General features: G+C 37.0%; 1 protein-coding gene across 1 annotated transcript; it reads right to left on the bottom strand.

The window, feature by feature from the left end:
* Positions 1-2,786: 2,786 nt before the first annotated feature.
* On the bottom strand, positions 2,787-7,874 carry LOC110460742 (potassium voltage-gated channel protein Shaw-like). The gene is made up of 2 exons (XM_021513847.1): positions 7,178-7,874; positions 2,787-4,626 (listed from the first exon to the last, which is right to left on the bottom strand). The coding sequence occupies exons 1-2, from the start codon at positions 7,673-7,675 to the stop codon at positions 3,652-3,654; spliced, it is 1,473 nt and encodes a 490-aa protein (XP_021369522.1). The 5' UTR covers positions 7,676-7,874; the 3' UTR covers positions 2,787-3,651.
* Positions 7,875-15,493: the final 7,619 nt, after the last annotated feature.

Here is a 15,493-nt window from a genome sequence, read left to right as displayed (position 1 = left end):
TACACAGGACTATATCAAACAGCAAGGGAACATGTATGTAACGACAGGACTGTCAAATTGCCAGGATGAACCAGATATAATACGAATGCATATGATTTACATGTCTGGCAGACTATCGTCGTTAATTAAATGTAAGAAGGGATACTTTTTCAGCATAAATACAACAATCTCTTGCAAAAGATGCGAAAAGGCGGTCCTCATTAACAAATATGTCTTTCATGGCAGCAGATGGACTGCCGAGGAATGTCGCAATTTGCACCTCCCTACATGAGTTAGCAAGAACAACATACACATTCACCGGATAATCGTTGACTATCTTGGTGAAAAGTTCATCACGTAGAGTTAGCAATGTGGGACTACGGCAGTCTAATATACAATGCGCAACTGCATCTTCTGCAAAGATATTGCACTGGGCACATGATAGTTCGCTATTAGGTGGAATACCCCATAGCTTTGCAACGTTTTTACACGTTGTGTCGAGATTAGGGAAACATTTAGATAGGTACCATAGTGGCGAAGGGCTGATCTCACAATGATAGCCAGTACGCTTTCTGGTTGGAGATTACTCAACGTGCAGTAGGTGTCAAAAGTCTTTTAACAATCTTGATGCACCTAATGGAATAAATCTCCTAGGTCGGGAGCCTAAGTCCATTTAACAATGACATATGCAAATGTAATTGGAGCATTGCCTTTATACCGTTAATGAACCTCTATTATTATTTACAGAGCAACATTGATGGTGTTCCTGTCCCAATGTATGTGTGGCCAAACGGTCTCGAAAACTTCGCGAATTGTTGCAATGTTACGTTACTTACACTGTGGTACTTTAATGTGTAATAACTTTAGCACTTCTTCCTGTGTGAATGTTGTATATGTGTAATAACTTTAGCACTTCATCCTGTGTCATTGTTGTGTGTGTGTAATAACTTAAGCACTTCTTTCTGTGTCATTGTTGTGTGTGGTAATAGATTGATCACTTCTTCCTGTGTCATTGTTGTGTGTGTGTAATAACTTTAGCACTTCTTCCTGTGTCAGTGTTTTATTTGTGTAATAACTTCAGCACTTCCTCCTGTGTCAGTGTTGTATTTGTGTAATAAATTTAGCACTTCTTCCTGTGTTAGTGTTGTGTGTGTTTAATAGATTGATCACTTCTTCCTGTGTCAGTGTTTTATTTGCACGTTTGTCACAGACAGAGGATCTCGATAATCATTGAGCCTAGACGTCATGTGTAAGGCATGGTATTTAGCTGACTCTGTAAGAAATGAGAAATAAATAAGGTAGCAGTATAAAGATGGTCACCAATAATGTGATAATATATGCATTAAATTTATTCTTTACTTTGAGATATGTTGTAATTTTGTCTTTTCGCATATCTTTAAATGAACAATAGTTCCGAAATTGCGGTTGTTGATTTTGCGTTTTCTTATTTTTTTTTTTTTAAACTTATTTTATAAATTTCTTATAGGTTTTCCGTATTCATTATACTTTCTTTTGCTTCAGGCTATCTTACTCATATCTCTACATTTAGTTCCGAGAATGAAGTTATTCATATTGTGTTTTCTTACTTTGTTAAACTTATTCTATAATTTTCTTATAGGTTTTTTTCCGTACGTATCGTGTTTTCATTGATGGTTGCAAGGTTTGGGTTTGTGTTTTTTTTTTGTTTTTGTCTGTTCTACGATTACATACCTATCTTCCAGTTCTATCACTTCTATATATTCCTTAATTTGTTTGACTGCCAGGTCAGTTGTGGTCGTATTATTTTTTATTTTATTTTGTTATTTATTTTTTATTTTGTTGTTATTGTTGTTGGTGTTGTTGTTGTTGTTGTTGTTGTTGGTGTTGTTGTTGTATTACTCTAGGGTAATAAGGATTATGGCAATATTTAAAGGTTGCATTAATCATATGACCATTCCATATCCTACTCTGTATCATTCTGAGACTCCCATATCACCCCAAGAGACCAGAGAGCTGATGCAGAGTAGTTTATTGAACTTGTCATATGATAGACGTTTTATCATACAAGATACAAGAAACTTTATTCAGAGTCGCATACATATAAACACGAAACATTAGCTTTTGGGAGTAATTATAACATCATACTGAAATGACAACTTCGTAGAATCAAATGACAACTTTATGCAAGACATGACTACCGTATATAAATGTAAACTGCAATTACGACACATACAGGATGATTTAAATTATATTGAAATTGCGATCAATATAATGGTATCACAACGTTAAATTTTGCATAACGAAGAAAAACCACCTTATATAATGAACACCAAATTACATAATGAAATAGCCAGCACATGTAACGGAAATAGTCACTTATGTCAGTTACGGCGTTCAACAGAACTGTACCGTTAATGGATATCCTCATAAAAGTATGTTTAGCGTGTATAAGATCATATCAAAGTGTGTTTTAGATGTGCATGGTGTTTTTAGGGATGCATAATCTAGCTTTGTATGATGTCCTTAGGGAAATATGTTTTCCTGGATTAATAGTCTCGATTATCAAGATTGTCACTTACTTATAAATGTTAACAGGTTCAATTGTCTATGATTATCGGGTAGTTATCAAGTTGACCCAATGTCTGGTCATATACATTTTTTGCAAAGAATACTATTGGTTACGTGTCAGATTTAACAGAACGATGATAACTCAGTTTTAGTGAATATGTTTGAACCCTTTGTGCGTATTACAAGATAAGATATATATATATAAGAAAACGTCTTAAATAAAAACAACATATATTCTTATAAAATGGCAACAGCAAAAATATAATGAGACTATTTAAAACTATCTGAATAGGCATTACATACTATCAAATATAGCTGTATGAAATTAGAATAGACACATTTATTCGCAAAAAGACAATGGAGTGAAATTCAATTAGCAGACCAATGAACTCCGAAAAAACGACATTATGAAATCTACATTTGCATTTTATGAAATTACCAATTGTGTTTGATTTCGGATTTTTTTTTATTGTTCCCCACTTTGGTAGTGAGACAGAACAACCTCAACCCTCGGGGTAAGAATTTTCTGTCTTATGCCAATGACAGGAAATGTTATATTAATCTTAACAGAACACTTGTTTACCACACACACAACTAAAATATCAGGATGTTTATAAAGTTACAATGTACATGGCAGCCGGAAGTCATCTGAGATGAATTCAGTGTTTTCAGTTATTTTGATAAATGGTGATCTTGTAAATATGTCTGAATCTTTGTCGTCTACATTTTGTAATGATGCATTGTGTTTGAATTTAGTTGTGGGAAGTAGAAACATTTATTGATAAAAGAATGCTGACCCAGTTTTACCTCTCTCATTCCTACTTGTTCCAGAAACATTGGTAATTACGATGGGCACACATACATCCGATGAATAGAATAATACTGTACCCTTCACACTGGCAATCCGTCATTATACCAACGTTCCCATCAAGGAATAATAAAAATGAAAAGTGAACATGCTGTCAAGGGAACTATCTGAAGTCAAAAGAATTTTTATTTATTCTTCATCTTCTATTTATAAGGAACATTCCTCCATGTAAAAATGATTATTCCCTAGTCTTTGCGACTTTGCATGTTGCAGTGGTAAGCCTAATTTCAGCATATGGTGTTTCATTAGTTTCTATGTTATTGACATTTTGTGTCAAATGGAATTACTCTTGTCTTGGATGGTTTCAAATCACCGCAGTTCCAGGCTGATATCACTGCCTGATCATCTAAAGTTTTCGTGACGCTGTTGGACCTTATGCCTTCCTGTACGCCTGGCAATGGACCAGCACATCTACGATCACGTGACTTCTTCACATGGTCGTGATGCCGAGAACGGTATCTGTTGTAGTTAAAGAAGTCATTGAAGTTTGATGACGTTACTGCTACGGGCAATGCGATCAACATTATTCCAAATACAGCGCACACACCACCAAAAAAGAACCCTAGGGGCGTGGACGGGGCATAATCACCATATCCAACGGTTGTCATGGTGATAAAAGCCCACCAGATGGCGACAAATATGTTCCTGAACGTTTTGACATTGTACTCGCATACGAACATGACTGTTGCAAACATCACGGCAAAACTGACAAATGACACAAACAACAGACACAACTCTCGTGAGCTCGAGCGAAGCGACAGCATCAGGATTCGCATTCCGGAGTTATTGACGAAAAACCGAAATATACGAAACACACGGAATAGACAGAGTAGAAACACGAAGATGTAGGACGGCTTTCGTTTACCAGTGTCGTCAAAGGTCACTGTAAAGTTATCAAGGTACAGAGCTATCCAAACCCCGATACACGCTAGGATCTCAGAAATGTTAAGGAAACTCACAAAAAAATGTTTCTTTTTCGGGCACGAGACGATTCGCAATGCCAGTTCCAATGTTAGAATCAAGTTGGTGACTGCGTTTGTTAGTGCCAGCCATGCTTTAGGTCGGTGTCCCGTGATGGTTTTTGGCACAACAGTGGTGCTATCTTGATCCGTTCCTGTTGTGTTTATAAGTACAGTAGTGAGCGGGAATACATCCCGGAAATCGATCTCACTCTCTAGCAGGAAAACGAGCAGGGACACCAAGACCGTCACTACTATTACAACCTTCCATACCTGGAATAGAATAAGTAAATTAATAACCAAAATGGAAGATGTATATGCTACATTATTATATCTAGCTTTATTTTAGGGATTATGCTTCATTTTGATTGTGTGTGACAGTCTCGATATTTAAAGGCTTTACTAACAGACTGTTAAGTGCTGGGCGAATGCAACTCTTTGCCTCTTTGCTTGGTAATCAATCGAGGATATATTAACATGTAAAAGAATAAGATGATAGCAAACGGGCATATACATTATCTATATCACAGCCAAAGTTAATGGCGCTGAAACGTTCTGTATATCTATAATGCTCTGTGAACAGGAAAGAGCCAAAGGGGTTTCGAGCGTTCGTGTTTGATTTTATTTTATCGAGATGTCAAGATAATTAACTCGACTTTGCCAATTAGTTATTTCAACTTATCAAAAAAATAATCATATGCTGACATAACAACTGTATACATGTGAAATCTACATGACCACAGGTATTAGATACGTTTGATTAATATGAAGATATATGGCACTAAAACATTAATACTGTATGCGTGATATGCCTTTGTCGCGCGATCCACAGCTGCACGTGACTGCGTAATTATGCTATATATGTTACATTGTAGATATCAGGAGAGACGGCTGAAGTGATAACAACTAAATTAATACTTCCGGAAAAAGTGACAGCCTACGGTAAGGATAGATAATCATCGTGAACTGCTTTCCGATTGAATAATACGTTCATGCTATGTGTTTTTAAACAAGGTTATGACGCTGTATATTCTTTAGAATTAAGCTGTAAGTCCATGGTAGTCTTTCACATTAGTACAGTAGGGGTTTATTTTTTTCTTTTATTTTTCATGCCCAAACACACTAATCATATTGGTTATTTGGTTCTGTTCGTATATGACGGAACTGCCCATCGTAAGAAAGAGGCATACACATATCTATCTTTCTACCACTTTCATGTGCGTGCCATCACCATTTGACAAGAATGCATTACGTCATGAAATCGAAAAATTCCAATACCGCTGTCTCGCGATGCGAAAATTACGTCATGTTTTAGAGAGGGTGTGGTAAGCTAATTCTATTGATTGGAATGAGAGAGAAAATGTCCTTTTGTGCTCAGGGCATCGGGTTTTTCCGCATTTTGATATCTGTAGGATGGAAGGTCCATATTCTACACTACTGGGCATGAATAATCTTATAATTTTATCTTCTTAGAACTTAAACCGTCTTAATGCCCGGTGGTAACATCGACTTGCCACTGATATGTGCTAAGTAAAACAAGGACATTGATTGCTAAGTTGTTTTGACTTGACAACACTATACTCAACTGACCTTTGAATTATGTCAGCCATTAGCATAGTAGCTAAACAACGGAAGAATATCGTATACGTATCCTTCCTCTGTAATTTCAACAGTGTATCGTTTGACATAAAATCAAACAGTTATGTTTTATTTATAATATCGTGCATATATTGCAACACATTTCTATGGTTCTGTGAACAAATGCGTTTTCTTGTGTTGTATGATACTTTAAGGAAATGTAAATTGTTAGCTGCCCTTTTCAGTCAATAATTAAAAAGGAACGTCAAGACCTAGGACCACTGTTACATTGTAGATATGAAGATAGCAGATATACCCTACACTCTGAAGACGATGAATATATAATGTGAACCTAGGACTAAGATTGGCTAGGACACACAAACAAAACAATGTTTTAGTCCGACCAACGCGCTCAAAGGAAATCAAGTAGACTATACTCATGCGTAGAAATAGTAATATTTGAACTCTTCCTTCATGAGAAATAAAATCGGCAAGAAAAGTAGAAACTCACGATTATCTAGTAGTAGAACTTACAAACAATTTAAAGACAAATATAAACTGGAGCCCCTCAACAATTAAAGGAGAAATCTTACTACAGCTTCGGTAAATCTAAATTAGGGTACAACTCTGTATCTTAGAGTAACTTGTGAAATAGACAAATTGCGTCACTGACTTGTGAGGAATGTTTAGAAAAAACTATAAATAAACACACTGTATATTATTGGATGGACACTCGTAAGTAAAATGGATGTTATAAACCATACATTACTAAATGGATATTATTAACCATACATTACTAAATGGATATTGTTGACCATACATTACTAAATGGATATCGTAACCATTGCACACATAACAGTTTTAATACTGTCAGTTTCTTGACATTTCAATATCTGAAATTTGAAGCGAACCGGGATGTGAATGAACACGAAGATAAACAAAGACAATGGGGGAAAACTAGTCGTACACTGTATGTTCTATACATTTACGACTATTTTATGAAAAATGAACTGTTTTTATAACATGTCTGCAATAATTTAGTACAATAAACGAACTCTCCGATGAGTGAATGGTTGATTGAAAGAATTAATGAATAAATGATGTATTGAATTGTCACAAGTACATGTTCGCGGAGGCTTAATGAATGCATGAATCATCAGATCCGACATTATATTGAAAGCAACCGAAACAAGGAAAACTATCATGAAAAAACTCTAAGCTTAACACAAACATATAAAAAATATACCTTGGCAGCCAGGGAAGAGCTCCAGCCCTGAATGAATCGCCAAAGCTTTCCCTGGAAGTTCCCACATCCTGAACTCTGGACCCCGGATTGAGCGCGTGTGAAGTCTGTGTCCAAGGGGAGATAATCGAGCAGTTTGTCCAGGACGTCCATTTCATCGTCCACTTTATAGAAGGCTTTCCAGCAGCATTGCTGGATACAGTCCTGAGGGACTCCCCAGAAGGAGAGCTCCTCACGACTACTCTGGGAACACACGTTCTCAGGGAGATGGAGGCGACCAGTCTCACAGTAATCAAGTATCTCGTGAAAGATCCGTGGGTTCCTGTTAAAGAAGTACTCCTTGTTTTGCACGTCATAAGTGCCCCTCTTATCCTCAGTTATAGCCACAGGAAGCCGACTCAGCGTTGATCTTACTGTAGAAAATCTCGTCCCTCTCAAATTTATGTGAATTATTTCGTCCATTTTGTCACATAGACTTTCCTCCACTAATTCCACTTCCATGTCTTTGTATTAAGATGTTGTATCGTTTGTCTGCGGCTGTGGCAGTATGGAAATACCACCTGTTTCAAAAAGCATTCATAACAGGCACTAATACGCCATGTGAATACTGAAATCCAAGTTATTGTGTCGGACTCTTTAACAGTTAACATATAATTGCCAATTGCCAACACCCGGTGTATACGTTCGGCGTGTACTTCGATCCATGGTATACATTTTGTATGGATCATCTTACTGTGTACGCAACATATATCCCTGGGAAATATGCACAGGAGCTTGACGAAATCTATATAGCATTTCAGAGAGAGCAACAGGGCTGGCTAATTAATCGTCGACATTTAAGAGCAATCTGCTCCAATTTAAAGAGATGTTTCAAATAGATAACAAAAACATTGACAATTTCATTATGCATTAAAACACCAAAACACCTGAAAAATTATTCCAAGAAAAAACGTAATCGTAAGATTTGATACTCTTATGAGTGTTCATTGCCTTTGCTGATTGGTTGAAAAGATTTACGATAATATATGGCGGGTTAAATAACTTTTGCTAAAAATGGTTTACATTTAATTCAAAATGGTTGATACATAGGTTCATGGTTTGTTTTAACCGAATACAAATATTGAATTTTATTGGAATTTCCAACAAATAGGATTGCATACAAACAGCTTACATGTCTATTAGCTAGTTAGACACTATTATAATTTAAGTAATTGAACAATTACATAAAGCGGATAGGCATGTTTAAAAAAAAAAAAAACATTAGTAGTGTGCTGCAGGACACGTTCACTTCTAGACCGCTGACCACTGACGACTGATGTAAAGATCTATGTCAACTAGGGTTGTCAATCACCATTATATCATATGTAAGGTTTAGTGACGAAATGTGTTTGTCCATATAACCTGTGTGAACTGTAGGTATTTCGTATTGTGGCGTTAACGCTGACCTCAGACATGCATGCCCGAATCTTGTTGACACCTGACCTCTTCCTCTCACTGCTCCTGCGCACTAAGTTTCCTGGAAGACCTTGTCATGTACGCACGATAAATTAACCCTCAACTGTGTCTTGCAAGCCGACAGAACACCGACTTCCGTCAGTGAGATGAAACCCGCATGGGTGGAATCATGTAGGCGAAACACCCGTCAACCAACCATGTCTTGCAAGAGCCATTGCTTTGCATTTTATGATCCAGACCTTACTATGGAGCCTGGTTAATATCGCGGTGGCATGGATTGAATTGTCTGAAGTCAGACGTGTGCGCGTTCGATTTGGTTAGAGTATGTGTGTTTACATCAGAGTGCGCGGGTTCGAGTACATAGTCTGTTTTGTTTATATTCTTGTTAGCAGGGCCATATTTTTAGTTTTAATCTGCCACTTAAAAAGAACTAAGTCAAGGGGAAATCCACGGCTTGTGTCTCTATGAACCGGGACATTGACAAACCCTTGTTGACACATATATATAAACATAAGGTCCGTTATACAAACATACAATGGAGCTCATTAGTTCAGTCGTTTGCTCCAGTCGCGAGGGGTGGCAGGGTCAACTACACAATAAATAACAAGTCTAACTAGGTTAATGTCAGTAAAGCTATTAGATAGGAACAACAGAGGACATATTGAATAATGGAAACGAGGCTTAATGGTAAATATTTGGTTTGTAAACAAAAGCTATAACGATATTATATTCTAAATAGTGTTAGGAATAAGTGGTACTGAAAAAAACACCAATTGTATTTGCACTGCGGTGATAGTCACACTAAGACACATTGGTTGTCATAACAGTTCTTTTATAAAACCTCTTTTGATGGATGCGCATCACTTAGATAGATAAATAGGCACACATAAGTAATAGCTACATTGTGTATTCACTCGGCATTCGAAAAATGGCACTGTGTTGTGTTTTTGAGCAAGATACTTTACTCCGCTTGTTCCAGTCTACTCAGCTGTAAATGAGTACGTGGTTATGCAGTGATAAAGATGTTGAATGCTAGCTGTGAGCGCAGAAACGGCAGCACCGGCTGTATGCTCCCCATGGAGTTGAGAAAAATATTGGCTATTTGCAAAGTCCCTATAACCACGGATAAAAATTGTGAACCGCTTTGAGACGACCTACGAGCTCGGATGTGCTAAAGCGGTATGTAAAAACCTAGAATTATTCTTATGACAAGAAAACTAAATGTCATGCCAACCTTTAAACAAGCATGTTAAAACGTTCAGGGCCCGTAGTAATGAATCTGTTATCATGCATAAGCATGGAGATTGTGCTCAGTTTCATGAGTACGGGCCCCACGAAGATACTTTTGAGGCACTTACATGTAGTTCGGGGTCTCTGGAGAAAGTATCAATATTACCCTCTTATCCACTACTCCCTAAAACCGTTTTTATCTTTAAATGACACTATTTATTCCTTTATCACAAAAATTATCTATGTGGGGCCCCTGCAGAAATTAATTACATTTATACTACCGTCAAATCTATTTAATCGTTGAAATATTCCACTTCACCCCCCCCCCCCCCCCCCCCCCCCCCCCTTTTTTTAAAATTTTTTTTTTTTTTTTTTTTTGGTGGGGGGGGGGGGGGGGGGGGGGGCATTTGTATGTGACGAGTTGTCGTTACAAATTTCTAGTGTGGTTCTCGCGAAGTTTTTCGTTTATTAACTTAAACCCTAATAACATTTCTTATTATCCAGTTACTGGGAAAGGGGTTTAGAATGCTTTGGCTTTGGCTTTTAAAAGCAATACACACATTGATTTTGCCAGTCGACTATCCCCTCCTTACATATCTAACCTAATTGCCTCTTCCATGCATATTTCATAAACATAAATAAAACATTCCATATACTATTCAAACTACAAGTTCGCTTGTAGAATTCAATAGATATTGATACGCCACTAACCAATACCAATAACTAATATTCACTATATTGATGAAGCCGTAGCCATGGCACAACTACTCGGTGACAATGAACGTGTGTTTTTAATCATTATTACTGACAGTTACATCCTGCCTGTGTCAGGGGGTGTCAGAGTGACAGTGACCTATTGTCAGTACAACACAGGTCACCCTACCCGTAGGTTACCATTCTAATGTCAGGTTGAGGCTGTTGGCGAGGTATGGAATGTAATAGCATGATTGCCCAATTTCAACTAATAAACACCACAGCAACACAAAAAATAGGAGACAACACCAAGCCTACTCTAAAATGATTGCGTTACGTTTCTTTTGTGATTTGTGGAGAAGTGTATCTGTATTATGAGAAAAAAGGTAAACTGATAAATGACAATACTAATAATACTACAGAATATTACAATAAAGTTATTTCAACATTTTAACTGTTAACTTAGACTATTCTACTCTATCTACAGAGTAGCGTTTTGATCTCATAATCTTTACATATAACATGTATTTAATTTAATTATCCTATTTGACGTGTTTGCATGTGATAAGCAAGGATAGAGAAAAAATAAAATTGATGTAACGTTATCAAGAAACACCTGAATTATATATATGACCAAGATGTGAATGCAGCACTGTACTGTAGACTTTGGAGTAGCTCCGACAGGGTAAAACATTGCTCCGTAGCAAACACGACGCGTTAATAATGCACAATTGAATCCCAGCACAGTGTGCTTAGATACGTCACGCACCACTTGTTATAACTGTTTTGCAGCGGAAGACAAACGAGTGTTATCAGCCATGCATATCTGATAAAATGTGTACGACACTCTGATACTGAATTATTAAACAGTTTGTACCATTTCATACCAAATTTTCCCTTTTAGTGAGGACAAGAACATTATATGTAGCGACCCTCAAAAAATAATTTCCTGTTACATACGGTGTACTAGATATAACTAAAACCTTAATTTATACTGATGAGTCGACCACAGTAACTTAAATACAAATACATAGTGCCTTATATAAATACGACTGCAACCTGTTTATCTATACTATCAATGGGACAGATGACAAGGCGAAGTCTTTAAGCACAAGTTATAGATTTGTTTGAGCTATATACAAATAAGATAAATACATATAAAAATAAAAATAAAAATGAAGAATCCAATAATTTATAATTATGAACAAATGATCTGATTCGATAAATTGCCGACGAGGTTAAATATCATAAGAACTTAAGCTTAGCATCTTTCCAAATCGGCTTCATTTAATTTTGTAAATGTATGTATTGTATGATGTGTGAATGGAAAGTTAGTTCATATATCATGCATGTTTACTACGTTCTACTATGTTGGCTTCTGACTAGTTTGATTTGCAAGCTCTTGCTTCATAAGAACACCTGTATTTAAATTATAAATTCCATATGCTGATTGTATCTTACAACCTGTGCTGATTTTGAATGTATATTATGAAATTTACCTTTGAACCGATGAGATGAATATGCTCAAGATGAAATAAAGAATTTGATTTGAATAGTAGTGTCCTGTATCGTGTAGTGTTGTAGATCATCCTTACTTACATTGTGTTCGATGTCATAGTGTTTTGTTCACTTATACATAGAGCTGTGAAACACTTCGGCCAGAGACAGACTTTCTGGTTATATTTACACAATGGAAGCGAGAGAACTTCTATAATATGCCATGCCTGTAGCAAGCAGGTTTCTGGAAGATGAGAAAACACCCGTTACTACTGGACTTTAAAAGAATAATGATTCAACAATGGGGGTTAAGATCGATTTACAAGTTTCTGTATGTTCGAGCAACATAATGTCCAATACATTTAAGTCGAGCATATCCCTATATTTATTTCATACGAAGCATAGATATATTACATTTAGGATACCGTCAGCAATGTACGTAGTGGTTCAGATATGTAAAAATGACATCTAGGAAACCGTCTAAAAACAACAAGAGCATACAGGTGTCAACAAAACCACAAATCTAATACATAATCGATAAACTGGGGCAAATATGAACATGTGTACAAAAGAAAGATTTCCCTTAAAAAAAGAACCAGGATAAGATTACCAGGTGTTATGGAAGGGTAAACGTACCAGGATAAGATGACCAGGTGTTCTGGAAGGGTAAGCGTCTTTATCGATGACACCCGCCATGTAAAACGGGTATTGACAAAAAAAAAAAAAAAAAAAAAAAAAAAACTGACCTTCATATCACATAAAGGAAAAGCATGTTCCCTGCGATATCCTAATGACGGCCACAAAACGTGCCCATAGTTTTCATCAATCTGCATTGATGGAAACCCTGCTTGGTAAGTTTGTCCGTCAGCAGTCGACATCTATCATGGAAACCCTGCGTTGTAAGTTTGTCCGTCAGCAGTCGACATCTATCACGGAAACCCTGTGTTGTACGTTTATCTGTCAGCAGTCGACATCTATCACGGAAACCCTGTGTTGTACGTTTATCTGTCAGCAGTCGACATCTATCACGGAAACCCTGTGTTGTACGTTTATCTGTCAGCAGTCGACATCTATCACGGAAACCCTGCGTTGTAAGTTTGTCCGCCAGCAGTCGACATATATCACGGAAACCCTGCGTTGTAAGTTTGTCCGCCAGCAGTCGACATCATTACGGAAGTCATGATATTCGGATCAAGCTCTATAATACAGAACCAACTGCGATATGTAAACAGCTCAGATAGGGGAAGCAGGGATATTGCTATCAATAAAATGAACATTCACGATCAGAAAGTCGAAATCGTCCCGTTTATCATACAGCTAACTTGTAAGCCGTCCCTGTTGGTCATGTTTTAAGTAAAGATCGATTAGAGCGGTTGAAGTTGAAGAGTTTAATACAAACGAGGCAGATTCGGACAGATTGTTATATAGAAGCGTGATTTGCTTGTATTTCGTCTGTCGAAATATGGTACTTTCTGTAAACAGGTAATGTTATTGAATTTGAAAACAAAGATTAAGAAATCAGATGCTTTGTCTGCAGACGCACTACTCACCTATCATGCAAATCGTTGAGTGTAGTTTGGACGTCGGGGTCAAGGACTTGTGTTTTGTTTTCATTTCAGATTTTAAGCATCTAATTATTGACTAAATTATGGGCATACTAGATCTAACCAACTATGAAAATGAATCCAATTCAGCATGTTCTCGTTTTCCCCATTTTCTGGTGTAGCCTTCCACTGATCGATAAGTGTTTTGAAATTAACAATATAATGGATAGTAGGTGTCTCCCGATGCTTAGGACTCTTCATGAAAAACTCTCACAACTTTTCATTATGGATAATATTAAGATCGTCAGTGATGTCCAGCCGGACGATAGCTGTATGGGGACGTGAAGCGAGATTCCGGATACATAAAACTTACATAGGATAGGATTCAATGAATCGGTTGCTATTTTTATTTTTTTAATATTAATATGTATTTTGTTTCAATACCTTAGAGGATGTAATGATATATATCACGATACCGTGGTCTATTATTATTTGGGGACTGTAACAGGAGCCAATGTATCATGTTATCAATATTCAATATTACTGTAGCGAGGTTTACATGATGCAATATTTAACATAACAGGATGTTTGTCACTTGATTATCCCTGTCAGGACCGTCACGCACGTAATTCGAATAGACACATTGTCCGCCTGTCATGTCGGCCTGGTAACAGAAGTGTAGACCGCCGTCAGCGCCATCAATTTACTGTTTGGGGGAATCATGTAAATGTTCTAACACATGTGTCGTAATTTGTTTTCAACATATAGATTATGTTAATAATCAATTTTTAAATGTATGTTTAAATCGGGTATCAAATCATGACGGAAAAGTGATTGTTATATCTGAAAATATACAGCCCTCCACTCTGTGACAGCATGTTAATTACGAACGAGCGGTTTTGATTTCATTGGGGAAAAGGACAAAAATCTATAGTGACATGTTTACATAACGGAAAAATACAAGGTTTTGTACCAGAATGTCATTAATATTTACAGTATATACACAGTGGTAAACATGACATGGTTTCTCGACAACTGTGTCACAAGTCTGTAGGTCGTTGATAACCTACATAAAATAAAAATAATATATAACATTTGATATAGCGCCATATCTAGCTAGAATAAGCCACTTTAAAGCGCTACCATAGATATACAATTAATACACTTAGCATATACATTATTTAATTAATACAATTATGAGGAATTCGTAAGAGCTGCCTTATCAGGCGCTAACCTCTAGCCCTATGCCACCTTGCTAATATATCCCTACATTTGTATATGCCTACCTTAGTGCTGGATATGTATTATGTTCTGTTTGTAGAGGGACCGTGCTTCCAACGGCATCATTTATAGTGCCACCTCACTTGAATGCTTCAGCACAGATACCGCACCATCCACCTCAGATCATTTTATACTCCACCTGTGATGTTGGAATTGTGTGGGCAGGTGAAAAACACTATTTCTGAATATTACTCGACTGGCTACCAGCCTCTAAGTTTTTATGAAGAATTTCTCGGCTACATTTTACTACTAGATAATTTCCCCCTAGTTTATAACTGAGGGAATCAGACATCCAAGTGATCAAAATTTTATGAGTTAATCTTTTTTCTTAATAATTCAATATTCTAGAGACGGGGGCCAGTCTAGAATATTCCATGCGTATGACGACTTCGGAGATCGAACCCCGGACGCCTGCGTGGACGGCCGAAGTGTTGAGCCCTCGACCTCTCCGCCGCTAGTCTGTAATGGACAGGCGGGAGACATCGTCAAGGTGCAACGCATGGTGTGCAGAAAACAACCTTGGTCACTGCGGTTGCCTGTATTTTACAAACTTTGGTTTATGTGGTCGTAGCTAAATACTTTTGTTCCTGGGGTCGTCTTTTACAATTTAGCTTTCTGT

The sequence above is a fragment of the Mizuhopecten yessoensis genome, unplaced genomic scaffold (assembly GCF_002113885.1).
Source record: "Mizuhopecten yessoensis strain PY_sf001 unplaced genomic scaffold, ASM211388v2 scaffold10477, whole genome shotgun sequence".
Taxonomy (NCBI): Eukaryota; Metazoa; Mollusca; class Bivalvia; order Pectinida; family Pectinidae; genus Mizuhopecten; species Mizuhopecten yessoensis.
The sequence above is the reverse complement of the archived record's forward strand: the minus strand, read 5'-3'. Positions and strand labels throughout refer to the sequence as shown.

What these genes read in the sequence shown, in the direction of transcription:
- LOC110460742 (XM_021513847.1), bottom strand. Translation starts at nt 7,675, where the DNA reads ATGGAAGTGGAATTAGTGGAGGAAAGTCTATGTGACAAAATGGACGAA. An exon ending in GCTCTTCCCTGGCTGCCAAG is followed by an intron (nt 4,627 to 7,177) that starts GTATATTTTTTA and finishes ATTCTATTCCAG; the next exon opens with GTATGGAAGGTTGTAATAGT.